The sequence below is a fragment of the Epinephelus lanceolatus genome, chromosome 8, assembly GCF_041903045.1.
Source record: "Epinephelus lanceolatus isolate andai-2023 chromosome 8, ASM4190304v1, whole genome shotgun sequence".
Lineage (NCBI taxonomy): Eukaryota > Metazoa > Chordata > Actinopteri > Perciformes > Serranidae > Epinephelus > Epinephelus lanceolatus.
The window spans coordinates 25,271,696-25,289,733 of NC_135741.1; the positions used below are offsets into that span (position 1 = coordinate 25,271,696).

The 18,038-nt window shown below is 42.3% G+C and overlaps 1 protein-coding gene across 2 annotated transcripts; it reads right to left on the reverse strand.

Annotated features, from left to right (window-relative positions):
• Positions 1-1,592: 1,592 nt before the first annotated feature.
• larp4aa (La ribonucleoprotein 4Aa) lies at positions 1,593-16,661 on the reverse strand. 2 transcript variants are annotated; one of them, XM_033629078.2, is made up of 17 exons: positions 16,106-16,661; positions 13,559-13,676; positions 13,076-13,234; positions 11,242-11,329; positions 10,987-11,123; positions 10,793-10,896; positions 10,584-10,694; positions 10,442-10,495; positions 10,127-10,336; positions 8,631-8,734; positions 8,165-8,206; positions 6,162-6,407; positions 5,999-6,053; positions 5,738-5,896; positions 5,496-5,635; positions 4,460-4,664; positions 1,593-4,139 (listed from the first exon to the last, which is right to left on the reverse strand). In XM_033629078.2, exons 1-17 carry the CDS (start codon positions 16,220-16,222, stop codon positions 3,747-3,749), a joined length of 2,442 nt encoding a protein of 813 aa, XP_033484969.1. In that variant the 5' UTR covers positions 16,223-16,661; the 3' UTR covers positions 1,593-3,746. The 2 variants fall into 2 exon arrangements, with proteins under 2 accessions (XP_033484969.1, XP_033484970.1); XM_033629079.2 differs by lacking the exon at positions 8,165-8,206.
• Between the last annotated feature and the right edge of the window lie 1,377 nt (positions 16,662-18,038).

Here is an 18,038-nt window from a genome sequence, read left to right on the forward strand (position 1 = left end):
CATGAACCAGATGGTTTTGGAGCTGATCAAATTAAAGATGAAATATTAGTTGACTAATCAATTTGTCAGTCTTGCCCAGTAACTATTTTTATAATTAATTGTTTACATAATTTTTAAGCATAAATACCAAACACCTCCAACTTACAGTCTGTCAGTTGTCAGGCTTGGCTGCTTTTCTTCAACTCCTGTGATAATAAACTGAGTATCTTGTGGTTTCAGGCTGTATTTTGGACAAAACAAGCAATTTTTTTTATCACCACCGTGAGCTTTGGGAAATGGTGATGGTCATTTTTAAGTACAGTGTGACATCTTTACCTCAATTAATTGATGTGTATGGATCTGCACAGGGATAAAAACTGATACCCAAACTGTCCTTAACCCAACTGTCACAAATCTACATTTTTGCTTTGTTTTATCCATTACTGACTTAATGACTTTAAAGGGGAACACTGCCTAAATTAGGAATTCCAAGATATTATTTCCATGGCCTAGAAAAGTTCAGTCAATATTTGCGAATATGAAACTATTCTCGCTCTAACCAGAAACCAGATAAGTCTTAAACTTGTGATGTCCAAGTCTGGAGCTGTTCCATAGTCAATGAACAGGAGTCTGATTTTGTGGAGCCACACAATGTTTGTTTCCTTTGTTACCAAAAATGAGCTTTATTTTACTGTAGTGTTCTCTGAAACACAAAATGTACCCATATACCCAGAACATTCCCCTGGGTGCTCTCAGTGTCATCTAGAGCATTTTCCCCAATTCATTGTCAGTGGAGCAGCTCCAGAATTTAAACCCCATGACATTGCAAATTTGAGTTTTAGTGCTCTAGCTTTTGGATTTGGGAGAGTTGGAATAAGATGTATGCATTCTGAAAATGGGTGGAGCTCCCCTTTAACACTTTTTTTTTTTACAGGCTATCTGTAGTGTCACAGGCATTCTTTATCTTGAAACACATATGGATGCAGACATAGGGCAACTTAGTCAAAGAGACATTTCCCTTTTAGATTTGAAAATCAAACCATTAGAATCCATCCCAGGCACACAATGGCTCAAATCACACAAGACCCTGATACTTTGACAGGAAATGTCAGTTCCTGCTGGCAGATAGCGGAGCTCTAAGGGGAGGAGAGCCGAGAGAACATTTTAAATTCATCTGTATAGCTAATGCCTTGAAACAGGGGTTCCCAACTGGTTGCTGTGGTCCATAAATGGGTTGTGGGTCCATTCTGAATGGACCACAGGTGACTCATGAAAATGTCAAATTTGTGTAAAAAAAAAACAAAAAACGCAAGCACTTTATTTTGAAGTACAGTGAATTAACATCACAGTTTTCATTTCAAAGAGCCGTTTCTTGCTGTAGATTGAGTGACTAACGGACAGCTACTTGACAGACAGCAAACTAGCTAAACGACATGGCCAAATGCAAGTATGATGCTGACTGTATTAAAGTGTGGACCTTGAATTAATGACTAAGGAGAGATCTGGACCCCATGGCTGAACCAGTTCGGAACCATTGCGACCCATTCAATCACTGATACGTGTTGTGTACATACAAAACCCAGGAAATGGAAAAGAAATGTGACACAGGGAAGCCAAATCAAAATAATTTATTTTTGGTGACATTTCATACAGTTCTAGGATTGTGTCTCAAACACTTGGTTGATCCATTACTATATTTCCTTTTTGCCACCCCAACCCAAATTAACAGAAAATAACCCAAACAGATGAAGGGGGGGGGGGGGGGGGGGGTGTTGCTGTAGGTATTTGCAAGCCTGTCAACATCAACCATATGCTTCTAAAATGATTCACATTACTCATGAGTAAGATTCTTTTTAAAAACAAGTTAGTGCATTTATTTAATTATACTAAATCACTAGCTGCTCATACTCATTAATGAAAAAGAAATAACAGCCCCAGTGATTGGTTACTCGTTTTACTGCATTATTAAACCCAAAGTCAATGCATCAAGTATTTTTCGCTCAGCTGACATTTCCAACAGTATATAAATGTCATATGCGTGATTTTATTTTGCCAATGCGATTTCACACAACTTTGGGGAAACCAGCCTACCAAGATTGGGAGAAAAGCGTTGTGCATCAGAATTAAAATAAATAAATTTAAAAAGCAATACATACAGTGAGTCAAACTTCAAATTCTAAGTCAATCGTTTGTTTTTCAAAATTAAAAAAAAAAGAAAGAAAAAAAAAACAAAAAAACAAAACAAAACAGCAAACTCACCCTAAAAGCACAAAACAATCTGGTGGATACCTGCTGTCAAAAGCCTCCCTCCGTAAATTCAGTACTATTACAATTACATTCTCCCACACATTTTCTAGTGAAGGGTTATCACAATATAGCATAGGCAACTACACCTCTACAGCTTCTTCAAAATCCAGTTTCACTGGGCCAAAAGTTTCCCCAAGACTACATTATTTAGCAGACCTCGTCAATAAAAATCAAAACTTTATCCTAGCACACTATGATCGTAGGCAGCTGGCACATAGCACGTGAAAATGTTTCAATTTTCTTTATACCCACGACTTGGCTGCCAAACATCATGTAGCTATCATCCTCAGCTAACAGCACTGCTCAGTCTATTTTTGACACTATGCCATTGTTAAGAACAATTCACAGATATAAGCTTAACCTGGATATCCTGTGATGATGTAGAAAAGCCAAACCTCACCTAAACCACCAGGCGCACTGAACAGTCAAATCTCATCATTAACCTAGTCTTTTATTCTCTCTGGAAAACGTCACCCTACTACCAAAAAACAAACATGTAAACAGAGAACCTGACTGATTATCAACATGACAAATGTTCTGAATCCATCAGAGTGGGTCGACCCCATAAAAACAGTTCAGATAGATGGAGATAAAACTTAACATGAAAAACTTTGGACCAGGCTAGCAGGTTCACCGTGGCTAACAGGCCAGTGAGCACCCCAAAGTGGATTTCGGCTTCAAACAAAACCACACATCTGACTGCGGCGTACATCGACAGTTTCTGATATCCGACTGATACAATTTAAGCCAATTATGAACCAGGATCAAAATACCACCATAGAACACATTTCATTAATATACATTAGAAGACCACACTGTCCAGTTCCAGGACAATGATCCAGAGTCTCTGATGTAAAAATCAAAAATCATCCATTTCATTACATCAGTGCAACAGCACACTGAAGCACTTCAATCATGTTGCAACAATCAATGCATACACAGACATCAGTCAACCCTTCAGTCATACTTGCAAACCTAAGCACACAAGAAAAAAACAACTGATGTCTCATTGCGTGTTAGTGATATCTTTGTATATGTACATGACATATATGCATGTTCTTTTCTTCTTAGTGCATATTGTTCTTGCAGACATCTATTCTTTAAAATAAAAAAAAAGGTAGAGGGCCGTTTACGCGGCCCAGCATCCCACCTCTCCCTAGTTGAGCATAAATGAGACGGCCTCCAGGTAAATCGCACTTAAACTATTTTAAGCATAATGCTGGAGGCCAAAACATGATTTTTGTTTCCTTTTCGAATCACTCAAAGTTCTTCAGGTGTCATTTTGCCCATTAGTCCTGGATGTCCCGGTCTTATTGTCATTTTAAAAGCTTTTCTGTGGACAAGTTCCAGGGGGGAAAGGTGGCTACCATAATGTTGTTGCTTTTACATTATTCATTTTTATATAATTATATATATCCATGTATATATTCATACATCTTTTTTCTATTCATATCAAGTTTTTACTTTGGCGATACTGGTGGGATATTCTGCTCTTTGCCAGTGTGCCTGTAGCCTCCCTGGGGGGAGCTGCGTCGGGCCGGAGGCGGGCGCCTCTGGTCCCGAAATTTGAGGCCCCCGGTGCCTCTGGGGCCGTTGCTGCGGTAGTAGCCTTGAGAGTCACGTTCACGTGGTGGTCGGCTCTCCTTGCATTCCCATCCCCCCTCCCTGTCGTGGCCTTTCTCTTGCTTGTCTCCAGGACCACTGCTGGAGCCCGGATCCTCGGCCTTGTTCACGCGCAGCTCGCGTAAAGGCTGGCCTGTCGCAGTGCCTGTGGAAGCTGGGGCAGGGGCCGCAGGTGGAGGGTCCTTGGGTGGCCGTTGGCAGACCTCAGCATAGCTGAGCTTGCGAGGCTCCTGAACCAAAGCAGGGAACAAGCACAATTTCAAAAGGGATGTAACACAGCCATTTATACATTTCATGATTTCCCTCATCAAACCCTCAGATCTCATAATCTGAACGCTCATCGGGGTAGGAGTGAACATCCTGGACATTTGGTGGGAAAGGCCAGAGAGAGATAAAAGACAGAGACACTGAAGACGAGTGACAGGTAGAGAGAAGGGAGAGAACCACAGCCAGTCAGTCCACTACCTCACTTCCCTCTATGCGCAAAAGATCTCATCATCGGGTACTATGTTCAGGTGGAGGCTATTGGTACAAAGAACCACATTCTCACCTGTGCAGGGGTGGGTATAGTGGCTGTAGCAGGGGTCGGCGTGCTCGGTGTCGCTGGCGTGGAGGCAGCAGAGGACTGAGGCCTGGAGCTAGGTACAGGCTGCGTGGTGGGGGGTGGGTTTACGGTGGTTTGAACAGGTGTGCGTGGAGCCACTTTTGGAGCGGGAGGCTCTGCCCGTTCAACCCTCTTCTCCTGACGGGTAACACTGTCAAAACAAGTTTCAGACATTCAGGTTACCATTTTGAAAATTTTATTGCAGGGGTTTGAAACTCAGTGTTAACACTGAGTGTGAAGCGAGTGTTTTGCACAGTGAGATTACACACAAAGTCCATGCAAAGATAAGAATAGACACAAACTCGCATAACTCAAATTGCAGTGATACTGTGTTGCAAAAGCCTATGAGTGTTGTGATCTAGCTGAAATCCTCGAGTTTACTGCGGAACAGAAACTGAGGACAAACTTATTGTCGCCGTTTTTGTGCACACGGAGCTCTACGACTCAACGTCAGTACTGCACAGGCACAGAACAAAAAAAAGGATAGGACTTGGAGGTTAGTGAGTGAGCCATAGGACTACATTTTAAGGTCTCAAAATATGTTTTTGTCACTTGTGTAAGCCATTTTGTTGAGTTGCTTCTCGGCAAAATGCCCTGAGTAATTTGAAATTGGTCTTTTATTATGAAAGGTAAGAAGTGAAAGGAGTCAAGCTGTAACGCGATGCCGTGACAGTATGAGAAGTAATAGAGTGTCGCCATCTTGGTTCATGCTGGGACAGGCTATGGAGCCTCCATGTTCACATCACTTGATTCAAGGTATCTGTTGAACTAAACTACAAACCAAGTTAGCTATTAGCTGCCTTCCCTTATTAGTTAGCACATCTTTAAAAGGCAAATATTTGTCAGTTGTGGATACTTCAAAAAAATACTCTAGCGACCGTATTTGCAAGAGTAACGCAAGGCAAAATTTCACTTAGTATGTGAACACAGTGTAAGTGCCAATTATTCTGAATTAAGATGTAAAGATCCAAGACAGTCATACCCAGGGGCTGAGGGTCCAAGTGGTTGTGAAGCAGATTTCGCTGCTGCCAGGGCAGGACTTGAGACGGCCACAGTCTCCTCTGCGACTGGGGGTTGGACTGAAGCTGGACTCACAGTGGCTTCTTTATTGGCTTGTTCTGTCTGTAAAAAGGAAGAAGGCATTCACATTATACCTCTGATTTCCCCCTCAGTGCAGTGTATCCATCAGATTTACAAACTGTTACAGTCTTCATTCCTTCTTACCTTGTCCCTGTACAAACCGCGCACAACATCTGACATCCGGTTTTCTAGTACTGGCTCTCCCTGTGTGCTGACTACGCAGCCAGGAAGAGGTGGGAAATTGGTAGCTGCCAAGTCAAACTTGGGTGGAGGCACCTTGACCTCTGCTAGCGGTACAGGCCTCTGAAAGAGGAAATTGAAAAGGAGCCAACAAACAAAGATGATGAGATGGTTTACACTTTTAAACCATAAACGTTTGAGGGCAACATAAAAATTGCAATTTACCGCGATTCGTTCATCTTCTCGCCTCCTCCGTGTCCCTCTATAGGTTGTGCTCCGTCTGAAAAGCAAATAAATAATTTGTCAACAGCAACCCAACACTCAAGGGTCACAGATCAAGGCACAGCCGATGACCAGCAGCCATTATAGTCAGGCGAAACAGGTTTACCTTCCACGTCCAGCCATGCCGCTGTCATCACTGGGGTCCAAAGACGAGGAAGAGGAGGAGAGATGTGAATACGCTGAGCTCAGGTCAGAGGCCGTCTGGACTGGGTTAGTGGTAGTGGTGGGGACTGTGGGAACAACAGGAGCAGGAGGCTGCGGGCTGCGTAGTCCAGTCAGACTCTCCAAGGGGACGGGAGTTATAGACGCTGAGGTCACCTCGCTTGTCCTCACCTGGGGCTTCACATGGTTTCTGTCACACAGGGGAAAAGGTCAAGATGAGTAAAGTCAATATTAGGTTGAAAATACTCTCAAGACATACTGGTAACCAGTGTTTCCTGTAGAGCTTTTTGTTTAGGGGAATAATTTTGTCCGCAGGTCTTTAAGGGTAAACTTCAGGAGATGTTACACTGACCATACTGGTGGTTTTTACATGCCAAGTCTACATGAAAACAAGTGTGTTGGCATGGCTACGCATCAGTGTGGACTTAAATGACGGCAGATTCAGGCAGACACGTTAGTCTCTGATGAGTAGCTTTGGAAAATCAAATCCCCCCCCACGGAAACCAGTTAAAGTGGTCACGATGTCAAAGTGAAGGCATAAACCGACAATTCTGTCTGATGTCAGGCAACACAAATGTGCCAGTGCCATTAATATCTTTATGCTTTGTAAAATGTTCAGCAGCCATCACAGTAATGCAAATCTAAACCAATGTGCTCTGACATGTTAAACCACCGTATGGTCCTATGAGCAGAGCTTGTGCTTGGACATTAATGCCGTTACATACAGAGAACTGCACTGTAATCACAGTGGTTACGTAATGGCAGTTGGAACAGACAGCAACAAGCCTTTATAAAAAACACTATCAACAATTTTCAGATAATTGAGGCTGAAGCGGAGAATTGAGTTCAAAGGAAACACTTGTGTTCACCATTTGCTGGAGGAATAAGACAGCATGCTGTGTCCTCGGGGTAAGACATGCGGGGGGGGGGGGGGGGGGGGGGGGGTACATTTGTGCTCATGATTGACTGAAGCTGTACAGACTTTGATGTTAACATACTGTATGTTTGGACACTGTAGCCAATGAAGGAGCTGAGAACGCCCATGTTAGACCCAGACAGTACACTAACACTTAAATGCAGCACGCTAACACTTTGAGACAGATACTGTTCTGTCAAAGACCGAGCAGCGTGATTCACATGGACTGATCTTGTCGTGAGTGTGTGACCCTCAGATCTCATAATCTGAACGCTCATCGGGACGGGAGTGAAGCTCCTGGCTTTGGAAGGGAAGGACAGAGAGAAAAAAGGAAAGGAGAAGGAGAAGATGGAGAGGAGAAAGAGAGAACAAAGCCCGTCACTCCACTCCTCAGTTTCCCTCTATGCGCATCTTGATCTCATCATGGGGTCGGACTTTAGAAGAGTCCAGTGCGATACTTCTTTGTGAAGCTGCTTTTTCACAACATAAACAAACTCGCAAAGATGTCATCTTTTTGCGAAAGATTTAAAGCATACGAATTTAAGCTTGACAGCTTCCTGACCTAGAGTCAACTCCAGACTGTCATCATTTCTTTGTTATAGCATATAACACACGACATGTAATAATACACAGACAGAGAAAGCAGCAGTACCACCAATATAAAAAACAACACAAAACATAAAATGGGTGGTTAGTTGAGATGTAGAGAAACTGTTACATGTAATAATGTCAATGCAGAGACGACATTTTGGAGCCAAGGAGGCCATAACTGGAACAAGCCAGTTGCTCAGAATCAGATAGCAACTGCTGCCATTTAGTAGGCAAGCCTACATTTATCAAATGACATGACAAATCCAGGATGTCCAATACCTGGCGACAAACATTTACACACTGATGAGAAGGATCATGGCCATAAAAGTCTGACTGGCAGAAGGCAAGGGCCCCGTTATGGATTTAGTCATTTGGCTGTTGCAGTATGATAAGAGATGAGGGTAGCGATGAAGCTTATTATAGCAGTATAGCAGTGGTACCTGAAGGCATTTATTACATTCTTTCTTGAATAGAGGGGGACACTGTGGGGACAGTAAGAAGACAGGGAGGGAATACAATTCCCTGGTGAGGTCACATTATCTTTGAGACAAAATCAAACTGCAGATGATCTGATGTTTACAGTTTAACATCATGCAAACAATGACACAAGTGGTAAAATATGTCAATTAGAATATGTTTACGCAAATACCAGACTTAGATTTAAAGGTCCAGTGTGTAGGATTTAGAGGAATATATTGGCAGGAATGGAATATAGTATAAAAAGTATATTTTCTTTTGGTGTATAATCACCTGAAAATAGGAATCATTGTGTTTTCTTTACCTTAGAATAGCTGTTTATATCTACATAGGGAGCAGGTCCCTGACAAATCTTACACACTGTTCCTTCAAGTCAAAACTAGAAAAAAGTCAAAACAACAAATAGCATGTGGGAAAAGAAATCCTTACCGGTTTCTGTTGAATGGGCGTGTGATATTAAGAGAACTGGAGCCAGTTTTGTAGTGTCCTGCAGAGCCAAATCCATTCACAAAGCTACTGTTGGGAAACGGTGCCTGCACAAGGAAAAGTAAGACATTATTTACAAATCCTCTTTCATGTGGTATATAAGTACAATGTGTCAAATAATTTACTTCAGTTGCTGCCACAAGGATCTGAAAACACATCTAATGTAGATCCAAAACTGTTCACAAGACTCTCATCATGCAAAATATCATGTGTTTATGTGTATTGACGATTTAAATTGCAAGAAAGGAAAAAACTAATCTGAATTTACTAAATGCATCTCTCTTCAGGAGGTCAGGAGAAATATGGCACAGACTAACAACAACAATGCAGTTTTTTGGGTGATAAAAGACTTTGGTCAAATGCCTTATGGCTTCATTTACTGTAGGTATACTATGCAGGACTTTCCTTAAAAAAAAAGAATGTACAGAGTCACACAGAAGTAATCCCTCTCAATCATCACTTATGACCCACTGGAAGTGTGGAGGTGTATTTTTCTGCCAAGACTCTGCCCTCTGCCTGTATTTTCTGTGCTCAGGTTGTGTACTCCCACGGTGCTCAGGTGAGGTCGGGCTTTTTAAAAAGGTAGCAAGAATAATAAGAGTTAATCTAGGGTTACCTTTTACTACTTTTTACTTTAACTATACAATCCTACATGGTAAACCTTTACAGGACCATGGAGAATAAAAAAAGACATCTCATGTGAGTGGCCATGATTTATGCCAGATTTGGCAATTTCCATCTGCAGTATACACGCAACAGTCATCAGACACTAAAAACATTCATTTCCATACAACACCATTACACAGTCTCTTATACAGACAAACCTACAAGCTCACAACATAAAAACACCGGCACATTCATCCAGTACAACTACAAAATTACCATTCATTCCAATTAAAAACCTGAATCGCGGTCAAATTGATGTCGACATGACTGCTTGCTCAATATGTATTTTTTGCACCGTGGGAAAAAGAATGAAAGTCTGTGCAAGTTTTAAACTAAGCTGGAAGCATATTCCAGTGTTTGATGGATGGAAATGAGAAAGCAGATTGTGCAAAGGCAGTCTGCTGCAGTGGGATGTTTAAACCTGAGTCTAAAGCAGGTCGAGAGGTTCTGCTCATTTGTTCAGATCCGAGCTGAAAAAAGCTCTTCAGTGCTGGTGTTGAATTGTAGATTATCGTCAATACCAACAGGACTTCTCAAAACAGAGTGAGATTTTCAGAAGTGAGGAGGCTGTATTAGGACAGTGTGTTACAGTGATGGTGATTTAATGATTTCTTTGCTTTTAAGGGTTATAATTTGTGTCACATTTTACAAATTTAATGCTGATTACACAAAATGAACACATGGAGTGAGTGTCTTCCACTGAGAAGCGTGAAGGGTGAGTTCCAGAGTAGGTTTGTGTTCATGTGTCTAATAGCAGTGTGAGTGCATCTCACCAGAGGAGTTTCAAAATACGGCGTGGGCGAAGGCGTCCAGGTGGGAGGTACAATGCCGTAGACTGGGTACTGCTGCTGAGGGTAGACGTGCTGCATGTAGAGCGGAGAGCTGTACTGGGACTGGCTCTGGGACTGCTGAGCGTACAGGCTGCTGTCCATGCTACGGTAGCCATTCTTCGCAAAGAATGTGTTGATGGCCTTTATCCTGGCCTGTCGGCACGGAAAAACAAGGAAAGAGCACAGAGTGAAATAACTAAAAACAACCTCACAAAACGGGCCTTTCCGAAATGACAAGGGAGTTTTAATGTAACTCACCATGATGGGTTTTCCCTGAAATGTTTTTACTTCCTCTCTTAAATACTTGTATGCCTATGGGAGCACAAGAGAGAATGAAAAGGCAATTCAAGACAGCACTCCAACTGGCAGTGTGAAAATGACTGCAATTTGACTGCATTACCTGTTGGGCGTCTGTGTCTGATTGGAATGTGATGTACCAGTTGTTGTTGTGTGCAAACTCAACACTTATCACCTTTGGACAGTTGTCATTTTTGAATAGTGACTCCACTTCCTGTGAATTAGACACAAACAATCATCTCTCACTTTACTCACAGGTAAACATCAGCTGTGCAGTATTTACTGCCAAGTGTCTGCACGAGTTAGCATTACCTCGACAGGTGTGGTTTCAGGGACCTCCCTCAGGATGATAATGCACCGCTTGTGATTAGGACGTACTTTCTCCCCTTTCTCATCCACTTGTACCATAGGAGAGGCTGAGGGGAATTCAAGGTATTTAAAATCAAACACATTACAGATGCAAGCAGCTTGTTTTAACATACAACCAGCTTAAACTCTCCACTTACATCTCAGCACATCCAGGATGAGGTCTATGTCAGTGGTGAGGACCTTGATGCCCTCCATGCTGGCTATAGTCCAAATAGGGACAAACTGGTCACTGTCCATCTGGGACATCAGGTACAGATCCTTTGAGAGGTTTTCTCTGAAAACACAAAAACAACAAATCCATATAGATTAGTCCTCTCTTTACTTGGGAAATAACTAAGTCCACTTCGCAAATTCTGCAGCATAAAAAGGTGATTTGAGTGCTCGTGTCTTACCTGGAGAAATAAAACTCCAGCTCCTTCTTCAGAGACTCTCGAAGATTCTCAGAGGAGATCGGAGATTGTTCTTCAGTTTTGGAATCCACTGAGAACCAAACACAAAATGTCAGTGATGATACAACACAACTGCTTATGAACTCCACTATCATGGTGATTGTAGTGTGTTAATTATATGTTTGTCACTGTCAGGGCTGTCTCCAGATCAGGCTTTTCAGAGCAGAAACAGATGCATTACAACAATGGCTGTGACGTCATCTCAACCACAAATTCCCTTTCACTCAATCTAAAGAAATACACTGAGCCTGACTGTACAGTGCAGGTTGTCCCATTACCTTTTAATAAGCAGTGATATACAAATTATGTGAGCACAATTTGCTCATAATTACACCTGTGAAAACAGCTTGGGCTCTGAATCGCACTCATTTTCTTTCTACTTTCAGAACATACTGTAACTGCCCTCAAAGTTCGTACTGTTGCATGGACCATGCATACAATTGGGACATACTACTTTTAACATTTCCCCTTGAACTTTGACCGTCTTGTCCGTATGCAGTTTATTCCAAGTTGGAGGTCAATAATTCCGAGTTGGAATTCCCGACTTCTGGTCTAAATGTGTCACAGTGCACCTGCACGGGAATGCATGGATGCCTGCAGCAAACGGATGTTTGTATGTCAAGTCCCTGAGCTTTACAAGCATCTACAGAGGACCCACATCAATTACAGCACTGCCATTAGCCCAGAGAAACTGCATCTATAATGAGTCAACTGTCTTCCCCATGTGTGCTCATTAAGATTAAGTACAACAGCTCAAAATCGTGTCGACTGGTGCACAGCGAAATAGTGTGAACCACCACGGCCAATAGCAAAAAGTTGTGTGGATTTGTTTTGTGTGGACACAGATATGCTACCAAATATTTGTATCAAGCACAAGTCAGCTGAATGGAAACAGCAGCTTATACGTCACAGAAGGTTTCACAACACAAACACCACATAAAACACTAAATAGGTTCGTTTATGTCGACGAACTCAGGCTAGGTGGATCTCGCACGGGTTTCTGACTTGGAATTCTGACTTTAATGACTGTTCTATTGCACTTCTGTTGTCAGAGGTAGTATTTTCCTGTGTTCTGAGTACAATGGATTGCAGGCATATATCCATCACAGTCTGTAGTGTGAGCTGTCACCCGTCTCTGAGTCGATGTGACGCATGTTCCGCGACGCCGAGGATAGTGGGTCCGAATAGCCACAAAAGCATGCTGGCTTGCATACTGCAAAATGCGGCCAAATGCAGGACATCCTGGTATTTTTCGCATACTAAAAGTAACCTTTTAGGCAAAGGGTCAAACAAGGGTTAATAGTATGTTAATCATCCCACAAGTCAAACACATGATTTACATTTGAACATGGTTAATGAAGTACAAATAACTGTATTGGTTAGGTGTGGCCCAGTAGTCTGTGTTCCAAGTTTCACCTGGCTGCAAGACAAATATCCCGTTGGGGACGATAAAGTTAATTGAACTATGTGGCATGAGGAGGCAGCAGTCTGCAGGTTTTCATTCATCTCAGCCAAAGACTACCCGCTGAAATCATCTGCTGAGGTGATTGGTTGGTATGAAAACCTACAGAGTGATACGGGTCAATGTGCTGCAGTGAAAAGCACATCGGTGAGGCAATACTTGCACAACAGTATTGTAGTGGGAACTGTTTATGATGTTAGACCACACAGTTTCACATCCTATCTAGAGACTAAAAATTAATGAACGCAATGACAGAGTTAGCTGCAGTCACAGTTGGTGTGTGGAGACGACTGCATGTGCTGTGACGTGACTGACCTGAGGTCCCTGTCGTGGACTCAGCGGGGGAAAAGCCCAACTCTGGAGGGTCCATTCCATTTACTGCTATCTCAGCTGTTGCTGTGGAGCTGCTGTCATCCAGGGCCGTGAATCCCACAGGGTACTGCTTGCACCCAGCAGACGAAGGCTCAGAATAACCTGTGAACAAGGTAAAGAGTTCAGAACCAGCAGATTTTTCCAGGGCTTCTTCACCTTGTCCATACATCTCCCAAGGTTTTGCTAGTACTGTGTGTAATTTAATACATAGATGTGTGTTGTTGGCAAAAAGGTAAAAAAAACTCCACAGCTAACCATTTAGTTTACACTTGAGAACAAATGTAAAGAGTCAGTGTTTGTATCATTACACAGGATGTCACTGTCCAAAGAGAATGCTGTTTTCACACTCTAATGTTCTGTATGAGAAAAAACAAGCATGAGTTTAAATATGGGATATTTAATTGGGCTGATGTATGTGCGTCTCACCCTCACTGATGTCTGAGGGGGGCCAATGAGGGCTGTTGGTAACAGCCTCGCTGGGGGCCACAGGCATCTCCTGCCACACCTTGGCATTTGGGTTCAAACCGGCGCCCTTAGAGGTGACCTTCAAACCAGCAAACAGCAGGATCAGGCAAGTTCAACTCTTATCAACATTAAAAGCAGAGAGATGTTTGCATTTGAGCATATTCAAACATTTTTTACACACACACACACACACACACAAAATAGAGACAACAAGTATTTATTAAATTGGACTGCTGCATTTTGAAAGACTAATTTCTGTATTCAGGCAGATTTATAATATGTGAATGATATGTTTTATCTGCAATTGAGACCTACACAATGATGTACATCATGTATTTAATATTCTCGCTGATTCACCCCAGATTTGCTGTCTCATCTCTGACTGGCATCACACTCATTCCCAGACTACTGTTAAAATATGATCTGTTCAAGACATTTTAAACACACTACAGCACATGGCATGTTTTGCACCTATCCTGTCAAGCTACTAACACTCATTTATCAACACAAACACATTGAGTTGCTTTTTATATCCAACGTTGAGCACTCAGCAGCAAACATTTTCAGTGCACTACGAAACCTAACAGGCTGTTAAATGTAGGAAACCTAAAGTCGTAAAGTTGGAAATCTGAGGGGAACATGATAACATGATGTAATTATGAAAATAGACATGGAGAATATAAATGTAACAATACATAAAACATTAGTTGCCCAGCGCCACCATTATGCTTCAATTCACAAAACACTTAACACTCGATAAAATACAAGACAATGATGGAATTAAAACAATTGACGGACCAATTTGTTTGTCAGAAACTGAAATTAAACTTTACCTTTTGTTGTTTGGACAAACATTACAGCAGTACTGTTTGTGCAAAGGCACCTCTGCTATCACAAATGCATTAACATTCAGACAAAACACAAAACAGGAACAACAACCAAACTTTGCATTTTTCTACAAGGGGAAAAGCATGGTCTCTAATAATGTGGTTCAGGACTGAGACCAACCATCACTACACCTGCTGAGTTCACTAATTACTCTAACCTTATATTGAGGGGCCACTAACTAAAATCACCTGGTGCAATCTAAGGATGGCAGGAACACCTGCATACCATTGGGCCTCAATGGCATCTAATTGGAAACCAGAGAAGTGCAATGAAATGTACCACAAAGCGCCCCTGCAGACAAAGGAGGCTATTAACCTGTTAACCTTGAGAAGGAGAACCATTATAAAAGCCTCTAGTAACCACAAAGTCTGTGTGGTAAATGCTGATAAAAACAACAAGCATGATGTCAGCAGTACTTTGTGTTACTTTAACCAACATACTTGTGTGTTTGATGCACATTAATGAAGGATTAGATGTGACACTCCATATCAAAAGGGCTCTGGGGGTGAAACCCTGACCCTGCAAAGATCTGTGGCCAAGAATAGATCACATACTGTACCCATTAAGATATATGATGTGAACCTGACATGAACCAATGGTGGATTGCTCTTTAATCCAAAGAGGAATGGATGACAACTGTACACTAACTCTGAAACGCCAGTAACTGTCAAATTTTCCAGCTTCTTCTTTTGACATTGTCACTTGCCACCTGCAAATAGATCCTCCCCCCTTTTAGCTAAAGCACCCGGCCTGACGAGTGCAGCTGACGGTCACAATATCACTCAAGACACTTCTCTCCTCCAAGTAGACAAGACTGGCTGTGCCACACGTTTAGGCCTCAGTCTCGTTAAAAAGGAGCACTAACATTTATGTGCCGTGCAACTTGACACATGGTTACAATGCATGCTTCTGTGTTACAGGCCGTGGTGAGCCAATTGTCAGCTGACTGCGCTGCGCAGCACAGGCCAGGTATTTGCAACGCATGTCACTGCGCTAGCTCCGTTAGCTACCAGCACGATTAGCTAACAGATAACGATGGTGAATGAACGTTTACCCTTCGGCCAGTAATCTAACGTTAGGCATCGATTACCTACACATCGAAAACAACTCAATCAGTACTTATATGCTCCCAATACCACTGCCGTCATTCTTAGTTCCAGCTGTGTCATAACTTAACTTATAGGCTAATGATTACTCAGCAAACTACTTAATGAGCTTGCTTGTTACAGTAGCTAAGCTAACGTTAGCTAGCTACCTACGGGAGCTGCAGTGGAGAGCAGGCTAACGAGAAGTGTATAAAATCACCTGCCTGTACTGGCTGCAAGTTATTAGTCGTGCAAGTGCCGCTGTGTCTGAGACTGTTTTCGCTTGATACTCGATAACACCTTGCGATTAAACCCTGTCAGACAGCGATTACGCAAATAGCAGCAAAGTCAAAGCCAAGCTGAAACTTAGTAGCTTAAAATATGTCTTGGTTGCGTTAATTTTAGCTGTTGCTTCATGAACATCGCTGGTCGCGCAGAGGGGGGGGGGGGGGGGCGTACAGTGCTAACAGGTCTCCAATGAGCAGCATCGCTTAGCCAGCTAGCTCGCTAGCTAACTAAAGAAGGCCTCACTCACCATGCCGCCTGACCCTCCCTCGCTCCCCAGCGGAGCCTCGTCCTTCCCACCGGTCTTCGGTCCGGGATCAGCCTCCTCCTGCAGCAGCGGCGGCTCTACGCTCTGATCTGAACTCATCAGCCGCTCCTGACTCACTTCCACCCCGTCGCGTTCTCCCGGCCCCCGCCTGCCACCACCTCCTCTTTCCGAAATAGCGGCTGGGTTCAGCAGTCGGTCTGGTTCTCTCCTGTTTGACTGGATTGGCCAGCAGCTCACTGAAACTAGCTTACTAGCTAGCTAGCCGGCTAGCACGTATGCTACAGACTAAAGCTAGCGACCTAGCGTGCTATGAATCAACGAAGCGGGCTAACGCCAGCTAGCTCAATGAATCAAACTTGCACGCTGAGATACTAATGGTATAAGCGATGCCAAACCATGACTCTTCTTAGACCACAGTCCCCGCTGGCGGCTCGTCAAATATTACACCACACACCGGGTTCGTGAGGCGCATTCCTAACCGGGCGACCGGAGCGGACACTGGGGACACGCACCCTTCCTCAGCGCAGGCACACAGTCCGCCGACGTCCCGGCTGCCACCGCGAGCACTCGGTGACCTCTGCACAAACCATTTCCTTTTCCTTTTCCGGATTCACACTGTAGTTTTCTACAGTAATTTTTGGTGTAATGAAGTCCTTGTTCTATTATTTATTTACCGTGGAGTACAGTGTACATATGCAGGCTTTCCACGTGTTTTGTTGTTCTGTTTAAAATGATAAAAAAAATTACTCCCATCTTTTTTTTCTAAACTGGAAATTTAAACAGAAATTCAAGCCAGCCTGAGAGAAGATCTCAAAAGAAAAATTATATTTAATTTTCTGATTTCAAAACATATTTGTACAGTATGCTTGTAAGAAGCAAAATGATTTAAATATACAGCTCCAAACATGGACTTTTTCCACTGTAGACCTGAACATCCTTCAAGTCAATGATCATTTAGATACTCCTGTTCTTGTATTATTTTATATAATGTATTTAGGCTATTTATACAGACACGTCTCACTATAATGCATCTATATGCTCCCTTATATGGCAGCAAGTATCTACATTTTTGAGTCAATACACTGCTATCATGGTATTGCTCATAATGGGTGGTGAGTCAATACCAGCTGATTTCATGAATGGTCTCTTTTGTGGAGAATCAAAGAAAAAAAGCTGTGATGAAATCACTTCTCATCCCACCTGAGATGCAATCAGGATCAGGTGATAAGCCACTGAAAACAATGTAACTAACCCTAAAAGGTTGTTCAAAGACAGGTCACACAGACAATTGAATATAGCTTGTTTGATTATTGGTGTAGATTTTTAAAAAAATGGTTCTACTGCTTATATTCCCTTCAGAATAGTGAAAACATATTATGAATTAGTGACTGGGGTATTCAGGTATAACCAGTGGCAGCGTTCTGTTTGATGTGTGGCACCTGGACTCGCTGTTAATCTGCTGCCATTGACGTGACACTTCCAGGTGTCCTATGACCTGGATGACTATAAATCTTTTCTTTACTGTTTTAATTTCCTATTTATTACTATATTGTACTATTTATTGCCTGCTGCACTATTATTTATCTACTGATTTATTGATTTATTTATTTGATTTATCTATTTATTCATTACCTGTTTTTATGTTGTGTTATCAGTGTGTTTTATGGCTGCAGCAGGGGTGAAAAAGCCCAAGACAAATTTCCCACTCATGGGACAATAAAGTTAATCTTGAAATCTTCATAAATATGTTTATATGTAACTGGGTGACAGATCTTACAGGCTGCTAGCTTAACACACATAAACCATGTCTAAATTATATTAATCTGAAACTTCTACTAAAATAACTCTTTACACACAGGCAATTTAGACACTGTTTTTCAACCAGTAATGGTAAATATGCTAAATGACTTATCTG